Consider the following 27,215-nt stretch of genomic DNA (forward strand, 5'->3'; position numbering starts at 1 on the left):
GTGTGTTCCTATATTTACTAATAAGGATTTTGTTTTCTTCAAAAGTGTAAATGGCAGGTGTCTTTTTCAGCGCTTTATGTGTAAATCAGTTGTAGAATTTTCGAGTTATTCTGTTTTCACCAATCAAAGCGAGCTGATAAACAGAGCTTTGTAAATACTGCTCGGTATGATATCGAGTCTATTCTAAAATTCAGATAATAGTTACGTCGAATTTCAAGGTAAAGCGGAATTTTCAAACATCTCTAAATACTTTTTTCAAAGGAAAGAACTGTTAGGTAATTAGTATTTTTACATTTGTTAATCTGTGGCTATCAATATTTTGTCTTGTTTTAATTGGTTGTAAGGGTTGACAATGCCAGTGGTACGATCAGTAAAACAAATTAGGCGAAGAAATACGATCTCAGTTTTATCATTTTTGGCTTCATCGTTTTTTCCTCATTTGCTGTGAGGAATTTACCTAAGTAGCGTTATTCATCTGGATTTGTCTGTTCTGATGTGCCAATGGAAAAAACAACTCGATATATACCGACGTTAAATATGAATGAATTTTTGCAGCGTTTTTCGATTCGCCGTATGCTATAAAGTATAAAAGTCAAAAGTTTAAAAATTATAGAACGAGACTGTAAAGATTAAGTAGGGAGTTAAGTGAAATTTGAGCTCGGATGGACTATATTACCTGAGTCATCTACACTTAAGTGTGTTGAGATGCAACACTCGCTTGTTAAGCGAAGCAGAAGGTGCTTCCAAAGCCTTTCTTTGCAAGTAAGTTAGAAATGACGCAAATGTAGCTAGTTAAATAACTAAATTGTAGACATATTTGGGTTCTTGGACCGTGGGAATTGAGAAGAACGCCATAATGCTCTAACGGCAGAAACCAAAGCACACCAACAGGGCAAAACAAATAAATGACGAGGATCCAATGAACATCAAGAGGAGAATAGTTTTCTTGGAAATTTAACCATGTGTTTACCTTGTTTTAATTAAGTTTGTGTGCGCCTAAGGTGTCCAAATGACAAAGCCACTATCGGTTTTCTTAATTTTTCTTCTTTCTACGATGTGTGTTAACTGTAGAGCACGATTCAGATTAAATCTCTTTTTATTTTTTTTTAAATTTTTTTGACTGCATTGTAGCAAGTGTATATATAGTTCACGGTCGTAGACTCACTCAGGCGTCTTTGTAATGAAACCTATACTTCATTGGTCGGCCCCGTTGGCTAACTGTAACTTTACAATAGACGATAGATGTCTGATTATATTGGATAACTTTTTCTTAACTGTCAATGTCAATGCTAGATCCTTGAATCATTTTGTTGAATTTTGTACTTGTAACTTTTCAGTGTGATTTCCTATATTTTCTAATAAGGGTTTTGTTTTCTTTAAAAGTGTAAAAGGCAGGTGTAATTCTATTTTTGGGCGCTTAATGTATCAATCAATTGTAGACGCTTCAAGTTATTCTGTTTTCACCAATCAGATCCAGCTGCTAAACGGCAGAGCTTTGTAAATACTGCTCGGTATGATATCGAGTCTAGCCAAGAACTCAGTTAAAGGCAACGGCGAACTTGAAGGTTTGGCGGACGTTTCAAGCATTTGTAACTATTTTTTGTTCCCAAAGGAAGGAACTTCACTGTTAGGTAATTAGTATTTTTACATTTTTTAGTCTGTGGCTTTACATCTCTATTGCTGTTTGGGACTTGGTGTAAGGGATGGCAATGCTAGTGGTGTGACCAGAGGCAATATGATCATAGCATTATTATTATTTTCCTTATCATAAAGAAATTCTTCAGGTTTAGTTTTCTAAGTTTTAAAAAATTTTCCAGTGAGGAATTCACCTGTTTAATTAACTGGCATTACTCACCCAGATTTGTCTGTTCTGATACGGAAGATACACCTGTAAATACAAATGAATGAATTTAAGGAGCACGTTTCGATTCACTGTATACTACGAATTTTTTAAAACTTTCAAGGATCCAGACTGTTAGATAAAGGATCCAGTAAAGTGAAAGTTTAGCTCGGATTAACATACATAATGATCTGAGTAATCTACAAGAGGAAAATGGAAGGTCACTTGGTGACGCTGGTAACAAGGTTGAATTTCGTTTGAAATTGATGCCAACACTCAGCGTAGTTTACCATTGTAAACTCACACAGGCGTCTTTGCAATAGAGTCTCAAGTTCATTGATCGGCCCTGTTAGCTTATTGAAATGTTACAACAGATAAAAGACTTCTGCTTTTTTTGAATAACCTTATATTATGTGTTAAATATCAATGCTAAATGCCTGAATCATTTCTTCAATTTGTCGAAGAGTGTACGTTAAATTTTTGAGCGTGGATCTCTATATATGCTAATAGGCTTTTGTTTTCTTTAAAAGTATAAAGGAAGATGCATTTCTTTTGGCGTCAAATGCGTGAATCAATTATAGACGCTTCAAGTTATTCTGTTTTCACCAATGAAAGCGAGCTGCTAAACAGAGCTTTGTAAAAACTGCTCTGCATGATATCGAATAACTCAGTTTAAAACGACGGTGAGCTCGAAGGTGTTACGGAAGTTTCAAGCATCTGCAAATACTCTCTATTCCCAAAGGACGACATTTCACTGTTCGGTAATTAGTGTTTACTTTTTGTTAGTTTGTGGCTTTTAATCTCTGTTTATTTTTGCGATTGGGTCTAAGGGTTGCAATACCAGTAGTGCGACCAGAAGCAATTTCAGCTATTGAATATCATTATGGCATTATCATGTTTGGCTTCGCCATAAAAACATTTCGTTAATTCTCTAAGATTTCTTTTCGAATTTTAACTCAAGGGTTTACTGCCGTTACTCAATTAGATTTGTCGACTGTTCTGATGTGCTGATGGGAAAATTAACTGAATATATACAGAACCTAAATAAAAATGAATTTTAGCAGCATATCTTGATTCACCACATACTATAAATTATGTAACAGTTTCAAAGACTATTCATTGTGAGAACGAGACTGTCAAGATTGTATGCATAATTAATGCCGGGGGTTAGACGGAGCATGCGTGCACTTTTCCTATAAATTAGTTCGGGGTTTTTGAGAAATTTCTGTAGTGTATAAAATATTGTTGACAGACAAAATCGTAACATAGCTGTGGCTAAACCCCCACAAGGCTAACACGAGCGAAAAAACAATCGCTTTGTAAAACTAACCCGAAGTTTACTGATTTATTAAACATGAATCACTTAGGTTTAATTCTAGAGAAGTAAAGTCGGTCGTCTAAGCGGTCACACCAATGCACTTAACTATAGTTAGTTCTGATGTTTTGACTAATTTCGAATTTAAATTAATTAATGACAGCCCTTGTTGTTGATCTGTGTCCAGTTGTTCCTCTATTTTTTTCTACTTTTGCACGGCATCTCGGCGTTGAAGAAAATAAAATGCAGTAAGGATGCTAGAAGCTGAAGAGTTCAAGCTTTATGTAATTTCTTGGCATGTTGTTTTTCTTTTTTCCCTTCCCTTCACGCTTTGTTTTGCATATTAATTCAACTTGCACGTGCGAAAAGAATTGTCGCATTCTGATTGGTTTTTCGTTTGTAAACTGAAGACTAACCCATGAACCTTGCTTGGGTATATATATAGTTAGTCTCATTAAGAATGCTCTAGAGACTTTTGTTGCACTCGGAAGTTCATTTAGTTTTCACACATTCGTTACATATTTTAACGAGGGTCCTGAAGGGGTAAAATGGGAACTGGGATTTGCCTATTTTGACTGGGATTTGCGTTTATTTTCACTGGGAAAATGGGATTTAGGTAACTGGGACTGGGATTCGGAAACAAAAAATGGGAATGGGAAGCATGTCAGTACATGACGAAACCTGCATATTTTACGCTCTATAATATTCTCAAAGTCCGGCATAGACAGTTAAAACGCTGAAAATTAACTCTGAAACGAAACCACTACACTGCACGAGTGTCCATCAAGCGTCGATCAATTTTCGTGTAAGTGATTAAGCTACTCAGCGGAACTGCTATGACTGAGCATGGGCACAAATGGAATATTTAAAAGAAGTGATAGTAAGTTTTGCAGGGTAGTGGTTAGTAGGGGATAAAAACTTGATAGCTTTAGTTAAAGCTACTGAAAATTTCTATCATCCTCTACAAGACAAACGAACAAATGAAAAGTGATGTTCTCAACAGTATTGGTGATAATATAACTAGCAGAACATGATTTTGGATAGTCCATTCCCTGAACTATTCCTTCTGCGACCCAGGTGCAAAACAGGGAGAGTCTAGGATAACTTGCATGTGCATGCTTAAAACAAACTAATGAAAAACCACAGAGACGTGTGGCATTTCTTACATGCAACGTGTGCGCTAGGGTAAAAATAGTTTGCTAAAATGAAAAATTCAACTACGCAACAAATTAGCGCGACATCTACAAGAAAATTTGTCATAACCTTTGTCTAAAGCCGTAATATATAGATTTAGGCAAGCCTAAAAGCGGAGCTCCCTGGTTATTTGCCCTTTAAACCTTTTAGACTGATTCATGTTATTTTCTTTATATACATATATAGTTGTATCCTTTTTAACCATGAACAGCACCATATTTTGAAAAGTTTGGTCCTATTCCTCACTTTGTAGATGCCCCACCTGTTAAGGATTTCAAACAGGGTCAAATCCTCCTCCCCCCCCCCCCCCCACACACACACACACACTTTCCAGATTTTACAAAAGATGAAAGAAAGAAAACGCCGATGTTGCTTTTGTTTTTTGTAGCTAAGTGATAAACAAACATTAGGATAAAATCTCTTCTGACAAGGAATCCACACTTACATGTAACTTGTTCCTCCCCCGCTCCCTCTCTCCTCCCCCGCCCCCTCCCCCACCCCCTCACCCCAAATGGCAGCTTTTTTTTGATGGAAATGGTGGACCAATACGAAAAATAACAGCTTTCTGCTAGCAAACTGGAGTTAAACAAGCAAGCAAGCCCCAGGCAAAAATAGTGACATTTTGTCATAGTGCCAAATACAGTCTGTAGGGTCCCCCAAAAGGATTAAGCACATTTTTCCCTTCATATCAGTTCTGTTAACTACATGTAAACTAAGCAAAAATTAATTTTGCACAAGCGGAAATACTGTTTGTTAGTCATAAACTCAGGTATAGATTGTTTGGCAAAAATTTAACCATTTATTTGCCTGCATATCAAACCATGCAAGTGTAATATATTTAGACTACTGTTACATAACCGGAAGTTGTGTTAAGCTATTGCACCATATGTACCCAGGATGCTTAGTGAATAAAGTGTTGTGTTGTTCAGCCATATTGAAGCTGTGTTGTTTCCTTGTTTAGAAGCTATCTTTATTGATATGCTACAGCAAGCATGAGCAACAAATATAACATAATAATTAACTGTACTGAAACAGAAGACTTTTCAACAAATAACTGATCTGTGAGACACAACTGAGACACACCCACAAACCAAAATAGCTGTGTTCAATGTTTATCATTTAATGACTGAGTTTGGTTTCGGTGAAGTAAAAATTTGGCTGGCTACAAACAGTATTGCAACATGTGATATTTGTTAATAGAGATTGATGAACTGCAGCCTATCCCATTATCATGATTACTGTTCTTTGCAGTGTGAGCACTGGGAATTAAATGTTTGGGTAGCAATAAATGAATAATATTTTTATATTGTGTTACCAGAGATCCTTTAAGAAATATGTACATGGTTGTATCACCTCTGGCTTTATTTTATTAACTTAAAAATTACACCAGTCCATATACAGTGCAAGTACATAAGTATTAGTTTGTACATGCAATGAAAAAAATAATCTGAATGAATAAATAATAATGTGTTCATTTATCTCTCTGTGTGTCTGCATTTCTCTGTGAAAATTCCACTACTCGTGTACGTTAACCCTGAAAAAGGCAAAAGACATATAATTTTGTTGATGATCATTGGCATCAATATTTTTTAATTTTAAAGTAATTCAGAAGACTCTATAGATAAATAAAAAAGAGATATTTTTCAAAGTTTTGCCTGGGCCGCCCAGGAACTGTGTTCACTTGGGAGATATGTTCAGGACCAAAAAATCCTTAATTCACAGTGAGTGTGACAGCATAATTTTTTCAACCTACTGAAGACATTAATAGTGCTTAATCAATAAGCTTAGGACCTGGCACATGCCGGAGCTTTGGTGAGTTTTTTAAGTTTTGGGGTGAATCAGCAGCTAAAATTAATGAGTTTTCCCTACAAAATAACTTGCTTTAAGACTCTTATCTTAATTGCTTTCTAACAGGTGCTGTTGAAAGCACTGTGATTAATTCCATGAAAGCATGCATATTCTGCCCAAAACTTTAATCAGGGGTGTAGCTAAGCTTTAAAAAACTCTACCCCGGCTCATCAACAAGCTCAGCTGGCTTTTCTGGCCTTAGCAGCTATCAAAGTTAACTCAGTAAGTCTTTCCTTCCATGTGGAATTTCAGCTGAATTTAAGTTCTATGTATACTTATACCTAGTACGACAACAAGATAAGATAGGGCTTGAGCTTAGTTATTAAAGTTAGGTATTAACAATCGGAATTCCAACAGGTCAATTTGCACTTCTCCCACAAAATCATTACAAGTAGTCCAGAAAATTTATCAGGTCAGGTTAAGCAGATCTTGTAGGCCCAGTTTTGTCCTCAATGGGGAGGGGTGGGGGTAAATGACGGGGATGATCGAATGGAGGCAAAACTCAGAACCCCCCAAAAAATCCCTAAGTCTTCTGACATTACCCAAAAAATCCCTGGACCAAATACAACCCCCCCCCCTAAAAAAAAAAACCCTTGTCAAATTACCCCTAATTTGCCAGGAGGGGCAATAACATATAACAAAGAACGCCCATTTTGTTTATTTGTCATACCATAAAATACGCTAAGGCCCATGGACAAAGGCACTTAAGTTCGTTTTTAATACCCCGAAAAATCCGGGATCCCCTATCTAAATACAGACACCCAAAAAAAATACTTGCCAAATTTTCCAACCCAAAAAAATCTCGGAATTGAAAATTTCAAACCCAAAAAATTCTTCGCTCATCCCCGTCAGTAACCCTGGGCCTCAACCGTCCCCACCCCCTCTTTTCTTAAACAATGAAAACATTATATTTACTATGCTGTTACATGTTAATTGTGCATATTTAATTCCTCAAGAACCAGGATAATTTTTAGGGAAAAACAAATTTTCCAAGGGGTTAAAACAAATAAAATGACATATAATTAATTAGCGATAGATTGATATTTTTCTGTTCCTAAAATCAAAGGAACTATTTACATGTACCAAGATCTCAATGCAGTAATTCTGTGCAAACAAAAAGTCAAAGTCATGTTTTGGACTAGCAAATATCTTTTTTATTGTACTTGAATGGCAATAAAAGAAATTCAATTCACACAAAGTATATACGTATAGTACAAGTACAAGTCTTATAAAAGAAAAGTATTTTAAAATTTATAAATTGACTGCCTTTTTGTTTACTGAGCTACTTGATAGATGAATTTGCTGTGTAATGACCTTTTTTGTTCACGGTGGAAGATAAGGAAAATTCTTATGCCCAAAAGATATTTAATTAGTTGCACTTGTAGAAATTAAGTAACTTTCAGCCCTGGAAGTTAGTGGGGAAAGGGGACTCCCATATCGAACAGGCAGAGATGCTCGTCAGAAAATTTGAATTAAACCGTCCCTTAAAGGGGACCAATCTGGGCATTGATTACACTTTTTGACCCCTAAAAGATACCATTTTGGTACATTTTAAAATTGATATTTTTCTATATTTTTTCTTGTGCAACCCTAAACGAGACCTTGAAGGCAAAAAATACCCTCCTTTTTCCCAGAACACACAAAGAGAGACCAAAATCTGAAATAATTTAAATCATGTATACCTCTAAGCAAAACAATAAAAACATCCCTGTCTCTTCCATTGGATTCCCCCCCCCCCCCCAGGGCTTTCAGCCAATTTCTTCGTAAACAATTTTCATGATCAATTTTACTTATAAAGTCTATAGAAAGAGTAACAAAGTAAATCAGAATACATTAATAATATGTTCCAACGAAATATTGTACCCAGACGTGTGTTTTCAAAACCCCTAAAAACTGTTTAGAAAAAGACAGAGAACGACAAAGAGCAAAAAGAGTCGAAGAAAGAGAAACAAAGAGCAGCATGAAGCAGAGATGGAAAGGCGAAGGTAAAAAGCAAGGAACAAAAACGGAAGAGCAGCGTAAAGTCAAGCGAGAAAGACAACGGGAAAAATGAGGGAACAGTACCAAAGTGCATGACATGAAAAGGACACAAGTCAATCTAAAACAAAGTTGGGCACTCAAGCAAGAAGTAGCTCCTTTGCATTTTAAAGCCTGTGTGATCAATCAACAAATAAGGCAGTGAAATTAAAAACAAAATCGCACTTGTGAGAAAATGCTTTAAGGGGAAATCCGCCAGGACTTCGAGTAGTTATTGGACAAAATTATGTACCTTATTGCAAACTTTTTTGTTACTGCTTCAAATATCTTATCAAAAGAAATCTTTTCTAACAACACCAAACATCAAAAACAAATTTCGAAGTTCCGCTAAATTCCACTGAATCGCTTAAGGTATCAGCCACCGTTAAAAGGTGCAGTTTTTCTAAATTTGAGATTTTGTGATGTTCAGATAAAGCTCTTCAAGGGCGTTCTTTTACAAAAAAGTTCACAAAAAAATCTTATTTCTGCGCGAAGTTATTGCGCGATAAAGTTTTTGCAAGGTTAATTATGTTAATTGCCCGTTGAGATGTCCTGTCAACGCGTCACGAAATCCCAGATCCATTGTTCACGCAAGAACATATTTGCAAGAACAAGGTAAAGCGCCGAATGCGGGCAGTCGGTTTCCGCGCCAACAAATGAAAGCCGATCGTAAATTCATGTTGAAGAACCGGTTGAAGATCAAGAAAGTGGTCACACTGAATAGAAGACGCGCTACTGTTCAATGGAAACAGACACGCATACCGGTAAATATTGAAATAAAACGACAGTGACGGTGGATACGGCCTGCCTTGTGAAACATTTAGGGTTTACAATCGACGATATTTGTTGTCTGAAATTATGTAAGCCTTAAATCAAATTTATTCTTACCCAGCTAGAACTACTAGTCTCATTTCGGCAAGCCTGTTTTCTTTTGTGTTGACCGAACGTTATTTCGAGGCTTCACTTTCACTTTCAGCAGCAATCGCCGTTTGTTAGCGGCTTTGTCGCGCTTTCGATGAATTAGCACACAACCAAACTCGAAGCATGTCAAATTATATAACATAAATGCGGCTCCGTATGTGGAGCGAAAATTTTGAATTTTCTATAAACTGTATAAACCTCGATTTGTATCCGGTCAGAAGATAAAAATATATCGCCACGTTCCGCGTAAATGTTTTGCCTGTTGAATGTAACCTGTCAAGCATCTATTGTTAGAGAAGGATGACCCTTCCTGGTAAGCATCAACCTTGACGTTCCAGGCGTTATAATCCCATTATGGGTAAGACTCCGCAAAAAAATATATTTCGCTTTTTTCTCGGAAAGAAAATTTCGACAAGTTGAACGTACGTTTTTAACTCCAAGTCGGCAGCCCCTGAACCGATTTGGCTGAAATTTGGCCAGCTTATTGCCAGATAGTTTTTCTCCAAAACCGTGTCTGCGATTTTTGTTTTCTTTTCTCGTTTTCGAATAATTTATATTTTTCCACAGGAAGTGGCGATGATTCGTCTCCCCTAACTTCATCTGCGCATTACAAAAGAACAAACGCACTTGTCAAAAATCTGAGACACGGTTTTTTAGAGAAAGGTGTTAAGAGGCAAACGCGATGTTTATCGTTTTCTTCCGCTTATTTTCGGCGGGCCTGGAGCTTCATTTACACAGACATATACTTTCGCAAAAACGTCTCAATTTTGCGTTTATTTTAAGTTTTCGTCATTTTTAAAGGAATAATTCATAATCTGGAACTATTAAGCTTTCAGAAAATGTGTGGTTTGTAGGGGTTTGTATTAAAAACAAAAGCGCTGGAGCGATCCGGGCGCGGACGGTCCTGAAGGGTGGCTGATACCTTAAGACGAATTTACAAAACTGAATGGCTGCACGTGAGATGTTGCCTATACCTTGTGAACTTTGAAATTCATTTTCTCAGACTCTGATAAGAAATTATTGTTGGTGTTATCACGGATAATTACTTACATCTTTACCTTTTATTAAGGGTAGGAAATAACGCAATAAGGAATAGGATATTTTAAATTATTCTGGTACTTGACTTTTGTCCAACTTTAATAAATATTAATTACTCGACTTCCTAGTGGATTCCATCTTAAACACTAAAATCAAGTCTTTTTTTTATAAATTATGGAATAATGAATGTTAGTAGTTTTTACTAACAAAATTACAATGTCACTTGAAACACTATCAATGACTTACCAAGTTGTAATTTTCCTTTAGGAATTGCACCAAATTCACTCTCACTTCTTCATGTGAAATTTCTATTCCTTTCACATTATTTGAAGTTGCTCCACCAGTGCATAGAACATACAATTGCCCAAACCATGATTTTCAGAAATTAAGAATCCTTTATGTGATGCAATCCTTTCCAAATCTTCAGGCCTCTGCGACTCGTCTGCACCATAATAGTACATTCCTACCAAAACGTGCAAAAATATGTCAATTATCATTATTATCTGGATGATGACAATAACTGATCAGAAATATTTATCTCTCAGTGTTGATACTTAGTGATTCACTGAAAGAGAGGGGCACACAGGTAATGAATAGGCTCAGCTAAAATGTATGACATAAATCAACAACTCTATTGCATTCAGAAAGAATCAAACTGTCGTCATTCTAAAGTTGTTCTGATAAAAGGACTCAGTCTGATATTTCCTTGTAATGTGTTAGGACTGCTAAAATTCAATGTCATTTATTAGATCGATAATTGATAATTACTGTGTTGTCTGCTATTTAAGGATAAAATTTAAAATGGCCGATGATATTGGATAACAACAAAGGCTTATGCATTCAATATTGTTTATCAATTATCAATATTGTTATTGAATTATTTGGATTGTCACCTCTTCAGTCATATCGATTGCAATGCAATATCATGCATTTTGACCATTTCATAGATCGTTCATTGCCTTCAGTTTTCATCAAATGAAAACGGAATGTAAAAAGAAGCCCTGGTATCTTAGTCGTTTAACCGTGAATAAAAAGAAGACAGTAGTAAATCACACAATGAAATACAGTAGTCCAAGAACTGCGTTAAACATTCAGGCAAACGTTAGCTATAAATGACATCAATTTGATTGCACAGTTTCGGAAAAGCGGTAATTCGAGATGATAAAAATATTTGCAAATCACAGCAGCATAAAACAGCACGAAATGTCTATAAATCAATCTACAGAATTTCTAAACTAATACTCAATTCAACAGTGCTGTCAGATCAGCTGTCAGTAAGGGCCGGTAGTATTTTGATTATCAATATCAACCGACTGATTGAGTTTAATAAGCTTATTCATTTTCGATAATTTGCAATACTGATTGATCATGAGCTGTCATGGCTTTCATCGATTGCTCATAGCCTTCGGTTTCGATTTATTCACAACGTAACACGCATAACTAAGAAAAGAATTATAATACAAAATAAACGTCAGGTTACTGTACCGTCAATTCCGGGAAAGTGCTAGACAAATTCCGAGAAACGTCAAAACTACAGCGCCAGCATAAACCAGATCAAAAGGTCCGAAAATCCATGGTGGGCAATTTATGCAGAATTTCTTCTCTATTAGCGCAGCAGATTCTGTTTTTAGGCACACAGCTTTCTCTGGGATTTTTTAAGTCCGTTGCTACATTTAAGATGGGCTCTTGTCCTTCCAAAAAGGGGAAGATTTACATTATCTGGCATCAGCAGCCATTTTGTCCGCATTAGTATTGTGAAATGATGTCACAAAACTCACTCTCTACTACTCCCTAAGTTTTGATAAGTTCACAACGCGCCGGGTATACCGGTATTACAGTAAATTCAAAATTTTTAATATAAAACAAACTGAGCTATCGGCTTTTATGCGAACCCGGAGAACGCATTAAACGAGAGAAAAAAATCAAAAATTCGTGACAGCTAGTATGAAAGAAAACATATCGAACATACTGGAAAATGAAATGTTGTTTTTCAGTGTTTTTACTCCTTCTGACACTGAACCGGAATGCTTTTAGCCCGGTTTTCATCGAGCATTTGCTTTCCAGTCTCGAAGACATTTTTATCACAGAATCAAACTCTCAGGCTCCTATTTATAAAACTGAATTTCAACGAATAGTAATATTTTTTTAGTGGCAAAACTAAGGAATAACATAAGCTTTAAGCAAGTAAAATACGGTATAAATGTAACACTGCAGTTTCGTACTCACCTTCACCAAAACACTGTTCGTTTTGTCTCCGTTGCCTTTCCTGTTGTTCTTCCCTACATCTTTGCCTTCTTTGCCGTCCTCTTTGTCGTTCTCTTTCTCGCTGTTCTTCGCTATTTCTTTGCCTGTTCTGTCGGCACCTTTCTTGCTCTTTTTGTCGCTGTTCTTCGCTACGTTTTCGTCTGTTCTCTCTTGATATTTCTCGCTCTCTTTCCCGTTGCAGTTCGCTTAACTGCCCTGTCTCCTCGAAGTTAAGTTTCCTCCACTCTCGTTTGTCGACATTGACATAACAAGAGACCGAAATAAATACGTTTTTCTCAAGTTCTAACCTTCAGACTCGCTGAATAGAATTTGACAATAGCCCGAGTCGTTTTGAAAAATTTCTTTGCCAAGAGAATTTAACGCTGAGATTTCGCGCCAAAAAAACGCGGGTTGCCACAGTAATTCATCCCCAGTCCTTTTCCGTGCGTACTGTCGGACGGTCACGTGACAACCAAAATTTTCCGGCTCGATGGTTTCCCAAAAATTCTAAGGTATGGGGCTACGCATGCGCGCGCCCGCTAATACTTTTTTACTTACTTACTTACTTATCCTCATCGGGCCCATGAGGACTCTTGAGGCCGGCCAGAGACTAAAACTGCGCCATCCATCCCGGTCCGCCGTCGATGCGACAGCAGCCCCCCATGAACACCAACCCAGCCGGTTTCTTTCTGTCTCAACGGTAATGAATCTCCGTAATGAATAGGTATTAAACCCACAAGTACTAAATTTTTGAATTTAACATCTGTGCGTGCGTTTCCAAAGGTGCTGTCGATTATGGTTTGGTTTCTTTAGCTTCCCCCTCATTCTCGTCCCTATAGCCCTTTCGTTTCTCTTAGCCGGCTGAGCCTTGGCACGAGAAAACGAAGGGCTCTGGGGACAGAGAATTTCCAGTCCTAGATTCTAGGACTTCCGGTCTTCATGTATGCAGTCATGACGTTTCAAAAGAATGTATGAGAGAGTCGTTATGTTTTTGACTTCCGTTTAGGAATTCTTTGTTCCAAACAGCCAATCAAAAAAATTCGAATTAATTCAAAAATCCTATTTCCCCAGAGCCCTCCGTTTTCTCGTGCCAAGCCGGCTAAGAGAAACGAAAGGGCTATGGGGACGAGAATGCTTCCCCCTTTTTTTGGGAGGGGGTGGAGCTGACAGATTTCTGAGAATGCGCATGCAGGTCAATATTTCTGGACTAGCTCAACGACGCCTGTACCTGGGTTCACCGAAGGGAGAGCTCAGGGAGTGGACTACATTTAGGACAATCAAAACAACAAATATATTATGCTTAAGTCCGGTTTTCCATACACTGGGAATTTTACTACTGGGAATGGGATTTGGACAAAAAATAGGCTGGGAAATGGGATTTGGGCAACATTTGGGCTGGGAAATGGGATTTGGTACCCCCCCCTTCAGGACCCTCTTTAACAGGACGCCGTTGAACAATTGCATTTTTATCTTGCTGAAGAAGGCAACAGTAGTGGCCGAAACGTCCAAAAACAATATTTTTAGCCAGTGTCCACTTTTTTCATTCGTTTTTTACAAAATTTTTAACATGCCTGGCTACAACCCGAACATTTATAGTTAGTCTGTATTGTTTTGGATCAGCGAGGCGTAAACTATAGTTAGGGTGAACAGAGAAGCGGTCACATTACCGAAATAGCTAACTATAATTAACGTCGTCTTTACTATAGTTAAAAGTCTAGACCGCAGCCATTGTAAGGTTTAATATACTGTTATGTGAACAAAGGCATATTTTTGACGTGTCGCGGGTGCAGTAATAATTTAAAACTTGCAAAATTAAAAACACACTAACGGCTGCTAAGCGAAGGCGTTGTCAAAGGCTTTTTTGCTTCCAAAGCCCCTATTTTTTCAGTAAATGAACTATAAAAGTTATTCAACATAAGCTAAGTTCGAGCTGATGCAAATGTACCTGTTAAATAACTACATTGCACACATATTGGGTTCTTGGACCGTGGGAACTAAGAAGACGTCACTACTGCACTTAAAAACAATTGTACCAGAGCATTAACAGGGCTAAGACAAATAAATGACTAGGAGCCAATGAAAATCACGAGAAAGATAATTAACATGAGATTAACATTCTTTTACCTTTTGGCAGAAATGTGAACTCTCGCGAGAGATATTTTAAACGGTTAACCTTAAGCGACCTTCGATTACTTGAGCGACACAAAGGTAAAAAATGATTGACTATTTCATTTAATAAACCCTTTGCATGAATGGTGCCCAAATTTGAATAACAATACTATGTAAATCCTTAGCCTCGGAGGATGTTTATAGCCAAAACGTTTTACGTGAATGCGAGGCTAAGGATGTATAAGTATTCTTATTCAAATGAAGACGCCATTCATGCAAAGGGTCTATACAATGCGAATTTGGTAATGTTCAATATTGTTCAACTTCATAATTTTTTTAGCCGAGGGCTCCCTATATAAGGTATACAGGTAACGGTGATTATTTATACCAGAGTCATCATTTGATAGTGTCCAAAAGCGTTTAAGGCCATACCGTAACACCAAGGTACCATGATGACAAAGCTAGGCAACGTTTGGGCAACTTTTCTTATTTCGAGCAACTTTCTTCCTTTCGAGCACCTTTTTGTATTCTGAGCAATTGCTAGACCGAAGATTTTCGAAAATTGTCCGATTGTTGTTTGAAGGTCATACGAACGTTTCTGAGCGTTATTTGAGCTTTTCTGAAGATAACAAAGTTTGCCAAAGATTTCCGAGGAAGTTCCGAAGATGTTTCCACTTTCGGTTCATTCAGTATTAAAAACTCGTCAGTAAACATGGCGGCTTATTCAATATTAAAACCTCGTGAAATGAATTAAACATGACACCATCAGCATCTTCACGATTGTTCTTAGTGCCAGAAATCATTGTTATTAAATAAATGTTGCAATTAAAAATGTTATTTAGATACTTTTGTTGCAGTGAAATTACAAATAAATGCTTAGAAATCTTACTCTTGGAGACAATTTCGTAGTAAAAAACAACGCTGTGGAATTTTTGGAGCAACTTCAGAGCAACTTGCGGATTTTGGGAGCAACGCATCTTTGGACAGCTTTAGTTTGAGTCCCGTTGGGTAGTTTGTTCTTTGTCCCATGCTCATGGCATCTACCTACATGCAATCATAAGATATGCATGACCTTAGTGGAGTGTAGGCCCCGAGAAATATTTAAGATACTGCTTTTAAACACCAGAAAATGTAGGTGAGGCCACCTCCTACGCCCAACCTTACCCCAACACCTTAGCGTATGACATCTATCTTTAAGTGAATGCAGATCTACTCTTACGATTCACCAACAACTGAATAACACAGTCTCTTTCATTCAGCAGAATCCAGCTGATAATCATCTCGCTATCTGTTGTAATATTACTTCCCACTCAGTGAGTTAAAGTATAAGTGCTGCATTGATTAGTACTACGTGGAATGGCCGGGTAAGCTGTTTATCACCATGTATCATCTTTAGTTAATACGCATCGGCATTTGAAGGTATTAATTTCTCATAAATTTCTTCTTCTTTTAGGTAAGAGCTTCACCTGCAGCACAAGCATTTTAGAGAACCTTGTCTTCATGGCCTCTAAAACACCATCCTTTCCTTCAACTAAAGAAACAACCAATTACGCACGGTTGTGTCGTCTTCTGGTTGATGTTGGATCGCAGGTTCTAAGAGAGACCTTTGACAGGGTACGTCCACCTCGCAGCCTCTACACAGTTTGTCTGATCCTGCAGTTCATGCTAAACTACAATCACTTCGAAAGAAGAAAGTCCTAAATCCATCACAATGGGGCAAACTGTATCCTGCCATCAAATCTTCAGTTTCATCAAGGGACTTTGACACCACGCTACTGGTACTTCTTTTGAGGAATATTTGCAGCCTGGTTCCTCCTGCCACTGGCTGGGATAACCTTCCTCTGGTAACAGATGTAACCCCTGAGGCTGACATTGCTTGCATCAAGTTCCACAGGAACACAGTTTACGGTCATGCAACTGACGCTTCAGTTGATGATGCAACATTTGGTGTCTACTGGAATGACATCAAAGACACCTTGGTGCGGCTGGGAGGCGCAAACTACCAAGATGCTATTGAAAACCTTGAAATAGAATGTATGGACCCTGATTTTGAAGAACACAACCGTGATCTTCTTAGACAGTGGGTGAAGGATGAGGAAAGCACCAAGGACAAATTAGATGAGCTCAATAGAAGGCTAGAATACTTCATGAGCAATACTGAAAATAGACCAACGTTAGAAGGTCAGTGTATGATTTAACAACATATATGTAGAGTTTAAAACTAATGTCCCTGTATTAAGGTGACTCAAATGGATTTTGTAGGGGCAATGCTGCTCTTAAGTTTGGGAATTAACTTTGTTGTTTGGGAATTAACTATTCTCCTGGTGCCAAAAAATACAAACAAATGAAAAAAAAACGTAGTAATGAAATCATGTACATTATGTTGCTATGGCAACCCAATTATAAAATAACACCAGTCATAACAAATTTTCATCTTTATCTTATACAGCTACCATGATCAGTTAATTTTAAATGGCATTGTGAATGGTGACATAGTCAATTCCCTAACTTGAGCAGTGTTGCCCCAACAAATTCCAGTCAAACCACCTTAAGGTGTTGGCAGAGATTGCCTGTTTTTTTTTTGTTTTTTTTGTTTTTTGTTTTTTGCCTGTGGTAATCTGTTATTCTGAACCCAGTGGTTGACAATTAAACCATGTTGATATGAGCAACTCGGAATTTGAAATCAGTGGTAAATAATTCTCATCACAGTTGGAAGTCAGGTGCTCTGGGAATGCAAGAGCCGGCCTGTCCTACAGCTCAGCCTGTTCTCAATGGAACCATGCACCCACTTGCATGGCAGTGTCTGCAACCCAGCCATGAGCCCTTAGACATGAACCTACAAAAGAACCCACAAAAACCTGGTTCCAGTGACACTGAACAAAAATGTATACCAGTGTGTTGTGGCTCAATTTTCCCTTGGTATACTTGGTATACCAAGTTAGTCTTGGTTTTACTCTTGGTATATTATTATTCCACAAGGACATTGGATATGAGATGGTAGATAGCCAACTAGGCTCGTAGCACTGAGTTTGCTACAACTACAGTGCATCTCATATCCAACAAGCACGAGGGGAATAACTGTTTTATTAAAAACAACCAAAGAACTTCTTGCTGATGCGTACACCAACCATATGAGCTCATATACCATGGCCTGTAAACCAATCAAAACTCAGAAATATACCATGGTTAGTTTGTTTTTAAAGCAATTGATATTTTCTTTTGTTTTATATTCAATATCATGTAATTTTAATTATTACCATGCACCAACTTAATGTAATGCGCAACATCATAATTGCATACAAAATGCTGACGCTGCTTATTAATTGGTCTTTATAATCAAAACAAAATCCAAAATTACAATCTATATTCAATGAGCTTTCAGAAAATTATACTTTATTGGGGTTACCATTGATGCTTTGTACACAATTTCACTTGGAACGAAAACGCCAATTTTTCTTCTGTGATACCTTAAATTCCTGGTTGACATTGTTCTCTTTTCTTTCTTTTCTCTTTCTTAAGCTGAACTGAGAGAGTATCAAACAGCATTGAAAGCATCCATTGGAAAAGAAACAGAGTTCCTGCCCAGGCTGATGGCCTCAGGAATTTCCTACCCGAAAACAGATGATATATTCACCAATCTTCAGATACAGCTCCGTAGCACGAAGGAGAATGATAACACATCAACAAGAGATGAATTGGCCCTCCACGAGAATGATGACACATCAACAAGAACAGAATTGCTGGATTATGAAAGCAAATGTCGTTGGACCCAGGTCAAAAATTGTGACGATATATTTGTTGGCAGTACCGATGATAAAGACAACCCCAAATACATAAAATCTGTCCTTCTCATTGGGAAAGCAGGGATTGGTAAAACCCTGTTTTGTCGAAAGCTCATTCGGGACTGGGCTGATGATAAACTATTCAAACAGTCACAAGCAAACCCAGATATAAGCTCTGCGTACTTGTTGACATTCAGTCAACTGAATTTGCTTGCACATGAAGAGCTTTCCTTGCAAGAGCTCTTAAACCGTTGCACAGTTTTAGATGACAAGTCAATCATTGAAAACAATGTGTTTGAACACCTTGAGGAGGTTTTGATCATATTGGACGGGTATGATGAGTATCCGGAACCTGATAAGATCGCTGGAAACTCGGAAGAAGGGTATTCGAATGATGTAAAGGCAAAAATGCCGGTAGCCGCACTGTGTGCCAAACTCATCAAAGGAAAGATATGGAAAGACTGTGTTGTTATGGTAACAACAAGACCCGAGAAATCTGAAAGGCTGAGAGGAAAACCATTCGACCAACGTGTGAAAATTTCGGGGTTTTCTCCAGAGCAGGTGAAAGATTACATTGAAAAGTATTTCAGAGAAAACGAAGCCACGAAGAACACTGTTCTTGAACATGTCATGAACAATGAGAATCTTGTTAGCTTTGCTCATATTCCAGTCCTTTGTTTTCTGATGTGTTATTGTTTGGAATTTCAACTTCAAAATTCCAACAGTACCGGTAATCTCCCTGTTCTTCCTGTGTCAGCAATTGACATTTATTCTGAGGTCGTCAACACTTTTGAACTGAAACATAATGCTGAGTTCGGATGTAAGACGAAAGAAATTCCTGATAGCCTCGACCCCTCAAATGTTGTCAGAAGCACATTGGATAAATTATCAGAGTTAGCAGTTCAGCTACTTCAAAGGCCAATTTTTGACGAAAGAGACTTGGACGAAAAGTTTGAATCAGAAGATGAAATCGAAAAACTGACAAAAAGCGGCCTTCTTCATTGTGGTCCTCCTTTTCGGGAATCTGCTTTTAAAACCACAAAACAGTTAAGTTTTACTCACTTCACTATTCAGGAGTATTTGGCCGCTCGTTGGTTTGTAATGAGTAATGAAATTCCAAAACGAAATGTGTCTGAAATGGTTATGCAGTTCTTTGCCGGTATTCTGTCAAAGAAAAGAGATGACAAACTAATGGACAGATTACTCAAAAGTATTTCAATCACAAGGAAACCCCGTCTCCTGAGTGCAAAGTTACTCAGCGAATATCAAGACAAGGAATTTGCTAAAGATGTCATAAAAAATCATCCCCATCACTACTCTGATCAGGATGGCCAAATAAGTTTTGCTAATTTAAATGATGTGGACTGTATTGCAATTTCTTTTTTGTTAGATGTAATTAGTGATCTGAATGAAGAGGAAGCTGCTACAGCACATTATGAACGGTCTGAACAGTTCTTTAATGTAAATAGTTTGACAATCTCTCGTTCAGCTATAACACTTTCTGGAATAAAACGAATCTGTGAATCACTGGAGAACGAACACTGTGCCATTACCAAACTGTTACTACGGAAGGGTTATAATGATTTCGATGATACCGTTATTATCAGACTGTGTGAAGCATTACAGCATTCAAGCTGTAAAGTGACCACACTACATCTGTTTTTCAATCAGATTACCGATACCGGTGTTGCCAGTTTGTGTGAAGCATTACAGCGTTCAAGCTGTGAAGTAACCACACTAGCTCTGCATAATAATCAGATCACTGATACCAGTGTTGCCAGGTTGTGTGAAGCATTACAGCATTCATGTTGTAAATTAACCACACTACATCTGATTGGAAATGAGATCACTGACACCGGTGTTGCCAGGGTGTGTGAAGCATTACAGCATTCAAGCTGTAAAGTAACCACACTAGATCTGTGTGGAAATGAGATCACTGATACTGGTGTTACCAGGTTGTGTAAAGCATTACAGCATTCAAGCTGTAAAGTAACCACACTTGATCTGAGTCGTAATCAGATCACTTATACTGGTGGTACCAGTCTATGCAAAGCACTTAAGCATTCAAATTGTAAACTGACCTCACTAAACCTGTTGATCAATCATATCAGTGAGGAAAGTAAGAAATCTCTAAGAACTCTAGTTCAACAACACAGATCAGGTTTTAAACTCGATATCTAAATAGTTGTAAGAAAGCGTAAGAAATATCAGCAAAATTCACATGTACATTATAATGAACATAATATAATTATAAAAGAAAACGCTTTTTATTCAATTTTAAAATTTGTGTAAATAGTTTTAAGGTTAACAAGGAACTGTAAATATATTACTGATCAGCGTTAGATAATGAAGTTTGTTATTAAGGAACTTAATGTTCTGCTCGTTGTAATTTAGCAATAAAGAAAAGGGCAGCACTGCGTATTGTTACGTTTTGTAAATAAAAGTTTTGGAATGGATGAAGACTGGTATTGTTTGTTTTACAATTTAAAGGGGGAGGGGTGAGGAAAAGAGTTTGTTAAAGGTTTAACGCGGACTGTGTTTTAATGTTATTTTTCAAGACGTTTCGGCTATTGCCAAAGGTTTCATAGGTTTCAAAGGTGGGGAAAAGAGTTAGAGAAGGCCTGAAAGAAAAAGTAAGTTCCGAATGACTAATGTGCGAGCCCGTAAGGCGGCGCTTATTTATGCGAGCCACTACTTTTTGCGTAATTTCCGACTGTTTCCAATTTATTAAATAAGCGCCGCGGCGCTTAATTTTTTCGCGCCTCAAGTGTGGTGCTTATTTGAGGGCGGCCCTTATTTAAATTTGGACACCACATAGAATCTAATCTTTTACAGTAATTGAAAATAGCTTCTTTTGATTGTTAGTATTCGTCTCTTGCTGAAGATCAGGGAGAAGTGGCGATAGATGTCCTGGCAAAGTTCGCGGCCTTCACAACATTTAACAGAACTTGGTATTGTAAGAATGTTGGATAGAAAACAAATGGGCGAGCGGTAAAACAATCACTTTGAACTGCAAAACATCGCTTTTGATGGAAAGAAATGTCCAATGACTCCTCTAGAGATGCGATCCCATTATTTCTATTCTGTGACTATAGAAAAGATCCTCAGCGTATTAAAATTGGAAAAAAGGTACGGGGGGGGGGGGGGGGGTTGTGTATGAAAAATATTGAAAAAATGTTTACAGGGACTAAAAAGACAGTAAATTTCTTGCAAACACGATATGAACAGTTATAATAGTTTGATTTTTTTTTTTAAATGTTTGCAGAAGTGCATGAATTGATTCGTTCGTTCGTTAGTGAAATCCCTCTCTTTTCATACCCTTCCAGCAAGGTAAAATTAAAGCACCCTTTTCGGGGGTAGGTTTTAGTGCAGTCCACTAAGAGAGTACCCTCCCCCTCTCTCCTCAAGGATTGTTGTCGTCCCTTTCCTCGGTAAAGTCCTAACAAGTTTATTCATTAATTTTCGGGGTTTTTTAAATTCAAGGTAACGCCAGAGATAAACTTTCATTGGTTCAAACTATCTGAGCAAAAAGGTTCTCCTCTATCCCATTGCAAAATTGAATCACGTAAAAAATATTTGGCCTTTTTTAAGTGTCATGAATAACGACCAAAATGTTTTCACGTTCACGTAAAAATAAAGGCGATCACTGTTTAGACTGTTACGATAGCGTTCAATAGGCGTAAAACCGCCGAATTTTAAACGGCGTAATACACGTCTGTTTTAATAGGCCCCGATCTCGAATAAGCGCTGCGGTGCTAATTTGGGTATTTAGAAAGAGACTGTAAAACTGTGGGAGCAATTTAGGTTTCTGGGAAACTGCTGTGGGATCAATTTAGGTTTCTGGGAAACTGCTCACCTACCCCCTCCCCAAACCTAACATTTTGCCCAAAGCGATAAGTAAGGGTTAATGTTAGGTTTGGGGAGGGGTAGGTGAGCAGTTTCCCAGAAACCTAAATTGATCCAAACTGTGTTCATGTTACCTCTTGTATTTGAACAGCAATACTTTTACAAAGAGACTGTGAAACTGTGTTCATGCAACCTGTTGTATTTGTTTCGTTATAAGAACCATTTATAAGAACCATTTCTATGAGAACGTTGAGGCTTAGATTTTCCCCGAAATTTAAGAAAATTAATGCATGGGCTAAAATTAGAACATCCGCAGGCTCAACAAATTCTACGCGTTCTTATAAAAAAAGAGTGTATTCCCCTCAGTGTTTTACCGGTAGCTGAAATAAGCACCGCTATCAAATAAGCGCTGCAGCTTTAACAGCGAAAATGAAATAAGCGCTGTGGCGCTTAATCGATCATTTACGGTACACGTGACAAAATAGCTGACAAAAGTCCTATCCAAAAATCTCAAACAGACGCGCCGGGCGCTTGTTTTACCCGAGTATTTCTACAAGGTGCTTACTACAAGGTGATGTAATATTTCTACTGTACGTATGAGAACGGGGTACCATTTTGCATGGAAGCTTTATAAAAGGGTTACCATTTCCGTCAAAAATGGCATGTAAAAGGGTAAGGTTTTGAATCTCCATAAAACTTTGTTGAGTGTTCACTCCTCCCCCCCTCCCCCCCCCCCCCCCTTGAGATCTGCAATGTCCTAGCGGGTGACTGCTTAGCTCTCTGCAAATTTGCAAAAGCCCCTATTTATCAGTTATTAAAGGGTTCCTGCGAGGCATTCACAGATTTCTAAACAGCCTCAGGACATGAATGTAGGGGTATCGAATGTTCTTTGCGAGAATGCAAGCACTGCGTTTTTCTCTGTGAGCAGGGGCTTTGAAAAAAGCTAGGCGAGCAACGAGTACTTTTCAAAACAACTACCTTTACTAAAAACCGAGAATGCGAGCACGAGTAAAGGAGTACCCACTAAACTTTTGCGAGCATTTCGAGCAGAAGCCTAATTTTGCAAGTTCTGCAAAATTTTGAGGACCCTTTTATAATCCCTACATGTAGGTTCTCTTTTTCTTCATCCTGAAAGGATCGTGTTTTTAACCGGTTAAACCGCTGTTATTATCGGTTTTTTGAAGCCTTCTTTAATTCGTAGGGATATATATGTACCTGGGGGAAAGCAAACCTTGGCCGATAGCCCTAGACTATCTGGAAGACCTTTTAAAATATTGGAGCGTTGAATGAATTTTTTCTGCAGCCTTCAGGACTTGCTAATTATTGGTGATGTAGCGAGCGAAAAACAGGTACACGTCACATTTATCCTGCGTTGCAAACGAACAAAACTCAGGTATAGGGGTTTTGTTCGTCTGCAACGCAGGCTAGTCACGGCCGGATGGGAAAAGGACAAGTCTGCAATATCTAGAGCTCCGACTATCGTTTAAACCTGTTTATCGAGATTGATTTGTTGATGGCGATAAATGTATTCTTTCTCTACAAAAGCTACGTCACAGATGATACATCTTGAAAACTTTATGTGTGTCAACCTCGTTTTCAGGGACTATCTCCTTTTCCTCTCAATTTGGAAAGTCTAGTAACAGGGAGAGATGTTATAGCTAGAGGAGTCATTGTCAAATTTTTTTGCCTACAAAGGAAAAAATGGTTCGCCTTACCAGGCTAGTTAAAAAAATTTAACCGTTGGACATTTGTAGCGAAGGGATCAAGGATGCTTGCAAATGCTTGCAATTACGAATCCCAGAAGGAATAATCAAGGACGTAAAGCTAGCCTATAAATCCGTAGTCCCGGGCCTGAAATGTGTTTTTTTTGGGGGGGAGGGGGTGGGGGCTGATCCCTTTACCAAATTTTTGTTTGGGGGCTATAGCCCTCCCCCCTTCCTTGCCCTCCTGCTCCGACCCATTTGTAACTTGTTGGGTGGCCAGGGAAGGGCATTTTAAGTCACTCGTCAGGAGCGTTCTATCCTGAGTAGTGTAAAGCTTTTCTAAACGAGATGGAGAAGGCAGGATACTTAGGAAGGCCGGTACTCAGGCTTGGGGCGTACAGGCGTTAGTTAGCAAACTAAGTTTCATCGCTAGAAATGGGACGACTGCGCTGATCGTTTTAGATCATGTCGATCATGCCAAGACAACTGAGAAAGCTTTTTCTTAACTACTAATTCAGTCACAATTCATCCAGAAGTTTATGAGCAAACAAGATAAGATAAGAAGAGCTAGCTGACATACACCATCTGCAATTGATCTGCGGAACACGGATCAAAATATCGCCGGATGAGTTTGTTTAGCCAGATGAGATGATATGTTAAATTTTGAAGCCTGCAAGATTCAAGTACCTCAGCACTAGGTTGAGACAATTTTGAAACCGGTAGAGGAAGAAGTATCTTTGCTAGACCTACGCAAATTCCATAAATGTTAGTCAGAAATAAAAGAGCAACGGAAATAGAAAATGTAGTTACAAGAGACAAGGAGGAAAGAAAAAGGGAGAGTAAAAAATGGGAGTGGTGAGAAGCCTTGTAAGAGGGAAATATGGTGTCACTAGAGAGGCTAATATCAGCGTTATTACAACAAGGAAAACGACCTTGGCCTCTCCAGAACAGTGCAAAACTCTAAATCCATTAGAGATTCGGAGCCAAAAAAAAAAACGGACAAATGTTTGCAATCGTGGGATAGAAAATCCTTTAAAGAATGTCCCTTGTCAAAATGCGGCTCTAGATATTAGATGGAGGTCGGAACTAATGTTTCAATCGTAAACGAGTCAAGGAGGGGAGTGTAGTTGGACTTCCAGTCGACATTACTTAGATCTGTTGCCTGTTTTACTGAGTTGTAGTGTTGGTTGTGTGAGAACCCGTATAAGCCGAATTTAGCTAACTTGCTTCAAAGATTGTCAAGCAAAACAAGGCCGAAAACATCCGATTGGTATTCCTGCGTAGAAGAGTCTGGGTTGCCTGTGTAAATGGTTCTTTAGGGAAGACTAAGCTCTAGTGTTGACAAAAATGGAGGCAGCGAAGGTGTGGCGGAAGTAACAAGCGTCTTTAACTTCATTTTATTCCCAAAAAAAGGCACTTCACTATAAGGTAATTAGTTTTTTACCTTTGTTAGTCTGTGGCTCTTAATCTCTGTTGCTTTTTACGAGTTGTAATGGTTTACAGCGCCAGTAGTGCGACCAGACAGTTTTTCTGCACTCTAGCGTAAATTGAACACTTCAGTCCACCATTTATTTTTTCCAGAAACGTTTTGGAAATTTTTCCAGCGGGGATTTGGATAGGCTAAGAAATAATTTGACGTTTTCCTTTAGTTCTGTTTTAGGAAAGATTTCCGCAAAGCCCCATACATTAATTATGTATGCAACACTGTATTTCATACTATCACTATACACAACCAGCAATCATGAAAAGAACGAATCAGTCACAAAATTGCATGCATAATTAAAAATATCATAATCACGCATAAATTACCTTCAGCCATGCAGAACAAGACTGTCAAAATGTTTGCATAATTAAGCGTGGTTTTGTGAAATTATCCTCCCTATTAAGTATTATATGTGTATTAAACTTACTTCAAATGCTGGCCACCCAATTCTAGATGTTTCAGAAATGTAGCTCAACAAAGTCTGCTGTTATTTTATGAATCTCCATGTGTTGCACACTAGAGATGTCACACCTGACCACTTTTCAAATAATTTTAATTATCAAGGATTGTTTATTAAAATTGCATACATGTAAAGCTATGTAAGAGCGAAGTTTGTGCCATCTGTGGCAGTTTAACACAAGCCGCGAGGCCTTTATAATTTTGCTTTCCTGCAAAATCCGAACATGAATATTACAATATAGTTATTGCAAGTGCAAAGTGCAACTTGATCCCAAGTGCAGACAGGTGGTTCAATGAGGTAGAGCACAAGAGACAAGAGCAGCAGACACCTCATTAATACTCACGTTCTTCTGCCCCCTTGAAATAATTGACATAAAAATATTAGCATACTCACTCACTTACAATACATTAGGTGACAAATGGCGTTTCTATACTGAGCTCTACAAATTTCAGTCGAACGTTTCGGCAAATATGGTAACTCAACAACAGAATACAAGAGAAACCTGAGTGGTCTAAGCTAAAAATAAATACACGAAACAATACACGATGCACAAAACCTTCGAGTGAAATAAAAAGTGTCAGTCCGAGTCAAGCATCAGTTTATTGACTTAATACTATTTTTATCATCCAATTACAGGTTGGTGCCATCCCTGTATTTAGCCGCTGCTAAGGTGCGGCGGAAGTAACCGGCATCTGTAACTACTTTTTGTTCCCACAGGAAGGCACTTTACTGTCAGGTAAATAGTGTTTTGCTTTTGCAAGACAGTGCTTTTTAATCAATGTTGTCGTTTGTGAAGGTGTAATGGTTTGCAATGCCAGTAGTGATACTAAACAGTATTTCGGCGGTCAGGTGATGTGAAAGTGAAACTGCACTGTAGCATTAACTAAACATTTAACTATTCCTCTTTCCATAAATTGTTCTTTAGAACTTTTTTAGTGATGGAATTCATATGTTTTTTCAAGAGGGGCTGGGAGTATGCAAAATAATTTTGGAAATTCCAGAGTGGAGGTTTATTTTTTCTTAATTGTTTTCATGATAAAGCACCTTCCAATAATGTTATGGCCAAGGTAAACTTTTGAATAAAGCAATTATTAATTTAATGTGTAATTTCTTCGAATTGTGCTGGGTCTTATTATAAATTATGCTATTTGAGATTGCTTATGCAGAATCACACTGTCCAGTGTGTAATATAAAATATCAGGTAATAGTTATCAGAAGCCCTGACTGTCGTGTGTCGATCCCACGCGTAGGTACGAAAAAGCTTGCGTCCTTTCAGAATTTTGTGTGTAAATTACGCACACCTGTGGGTAAATGGGAACTCTGGTCTGTAGCCTGGTTTACAAGCCAGAAGTGCGACACAAATGCAATTACAAATGAAAGTGATGTTTCACATACAATGCGGAGGCAAGGAACTTA

The 27,215-nt window shown here is 38.0% G+C and overlaps 4 protein-coding genes across 8 annotated transcripts in view; 3 read left to right on the forward strand and 1 right to left on the reverse strand.

The window, feature by feature from the left end:
- The window catches only part of LOC144663692 (uncharacterized), a 112,705-nt gene that overhangs the window by 79,540 nt on the left and 5,950 nt on the right, over positions 1 to 27,215 (forward strand). The window contains exons 1-2 of one of the 3 annotated variants that reach the window (XM_078524720.1): positions 1,562 to 1,631; positions 26,436 to 26,535. The gene's annotated coding sequence lies outside the window, so the exon portion shown is untranslated. Of the gene's footprint in view, positions 1 to 1,561; positions 1,632 to 25,184; positions 25,285 to 26,435; positions 26,536 to 27,215 lie in introns of those variants that run through there. The other 2 variants (XM_078524718.1, XM_078524721.1) reach the window with 2 other exon arrangements.
- LOC144663685 (uncharacterized) overlaps positions 1 to 27,215 on the forward strand; it is a 116,120-nt gene that overhangs the window by 63,979 nt on the left and 24,926 nt on the right. The gene's annotated exons all lie outside the window — the stretch shown is intronic.
- The window catches only part of LOC144663689 (uncharacterized), a 116,337-nt gene that overhangs the window by 41,481 nt on the left and 47,641 nt on the right, over positions 1 to 27,215 (forward strand). The window contains exon 9 of the mRNA XM_078524715.1: positions 18,620 to 20,610. Within this exon, the coding sequence (XP_078380841.1) occupies positions 18,620 to 20,488 (1,869 nt within the window). The 3' untranslated portion in view covers positions 20,489 to 20,610. The remainder of the gene's footprint in view (positions 1 to 18,619; positions 20,611 to 27,215) is intronic.
- Positions 5,689 to 15,805, reverse strand: LOC144663275 (uncharacterized). The gene is made up of 4 exons (XM_078524177.1): positions 15,745 to 15,805; positions 12,399 to 12,622; positions 10,419 to 10,635; positions 5,689 to 5,883 (listed from the first exon to the last, which is right to left on the reverse strand). Exons 1-3 carry the CDS (start codon positions 15,803 to 15,805, stop codon positions 10,558 to 10,560), a joined length of 363 nt encoding a protein of 120 aa, XP_078380303.1. The 3' UTR covers positions 5,689 to 5,883; positions 10,419 to 10,557.

Source organism: Oculina patagonica, chromosome 8, assembly GCF_052425735.1.
Source record: "Oculina patagonica isolate OP01 chromosome 8, crgOcupat, whole genome shotgun sequence".
In the NCBI taxonomy this organism is placed as follows: domain Eukaryota; kingdom Metazoa; phylum Cnidaria; class Anthozoa; order Scleractinia; family Oculinidae; genus Oculina; species Oculina patagonica.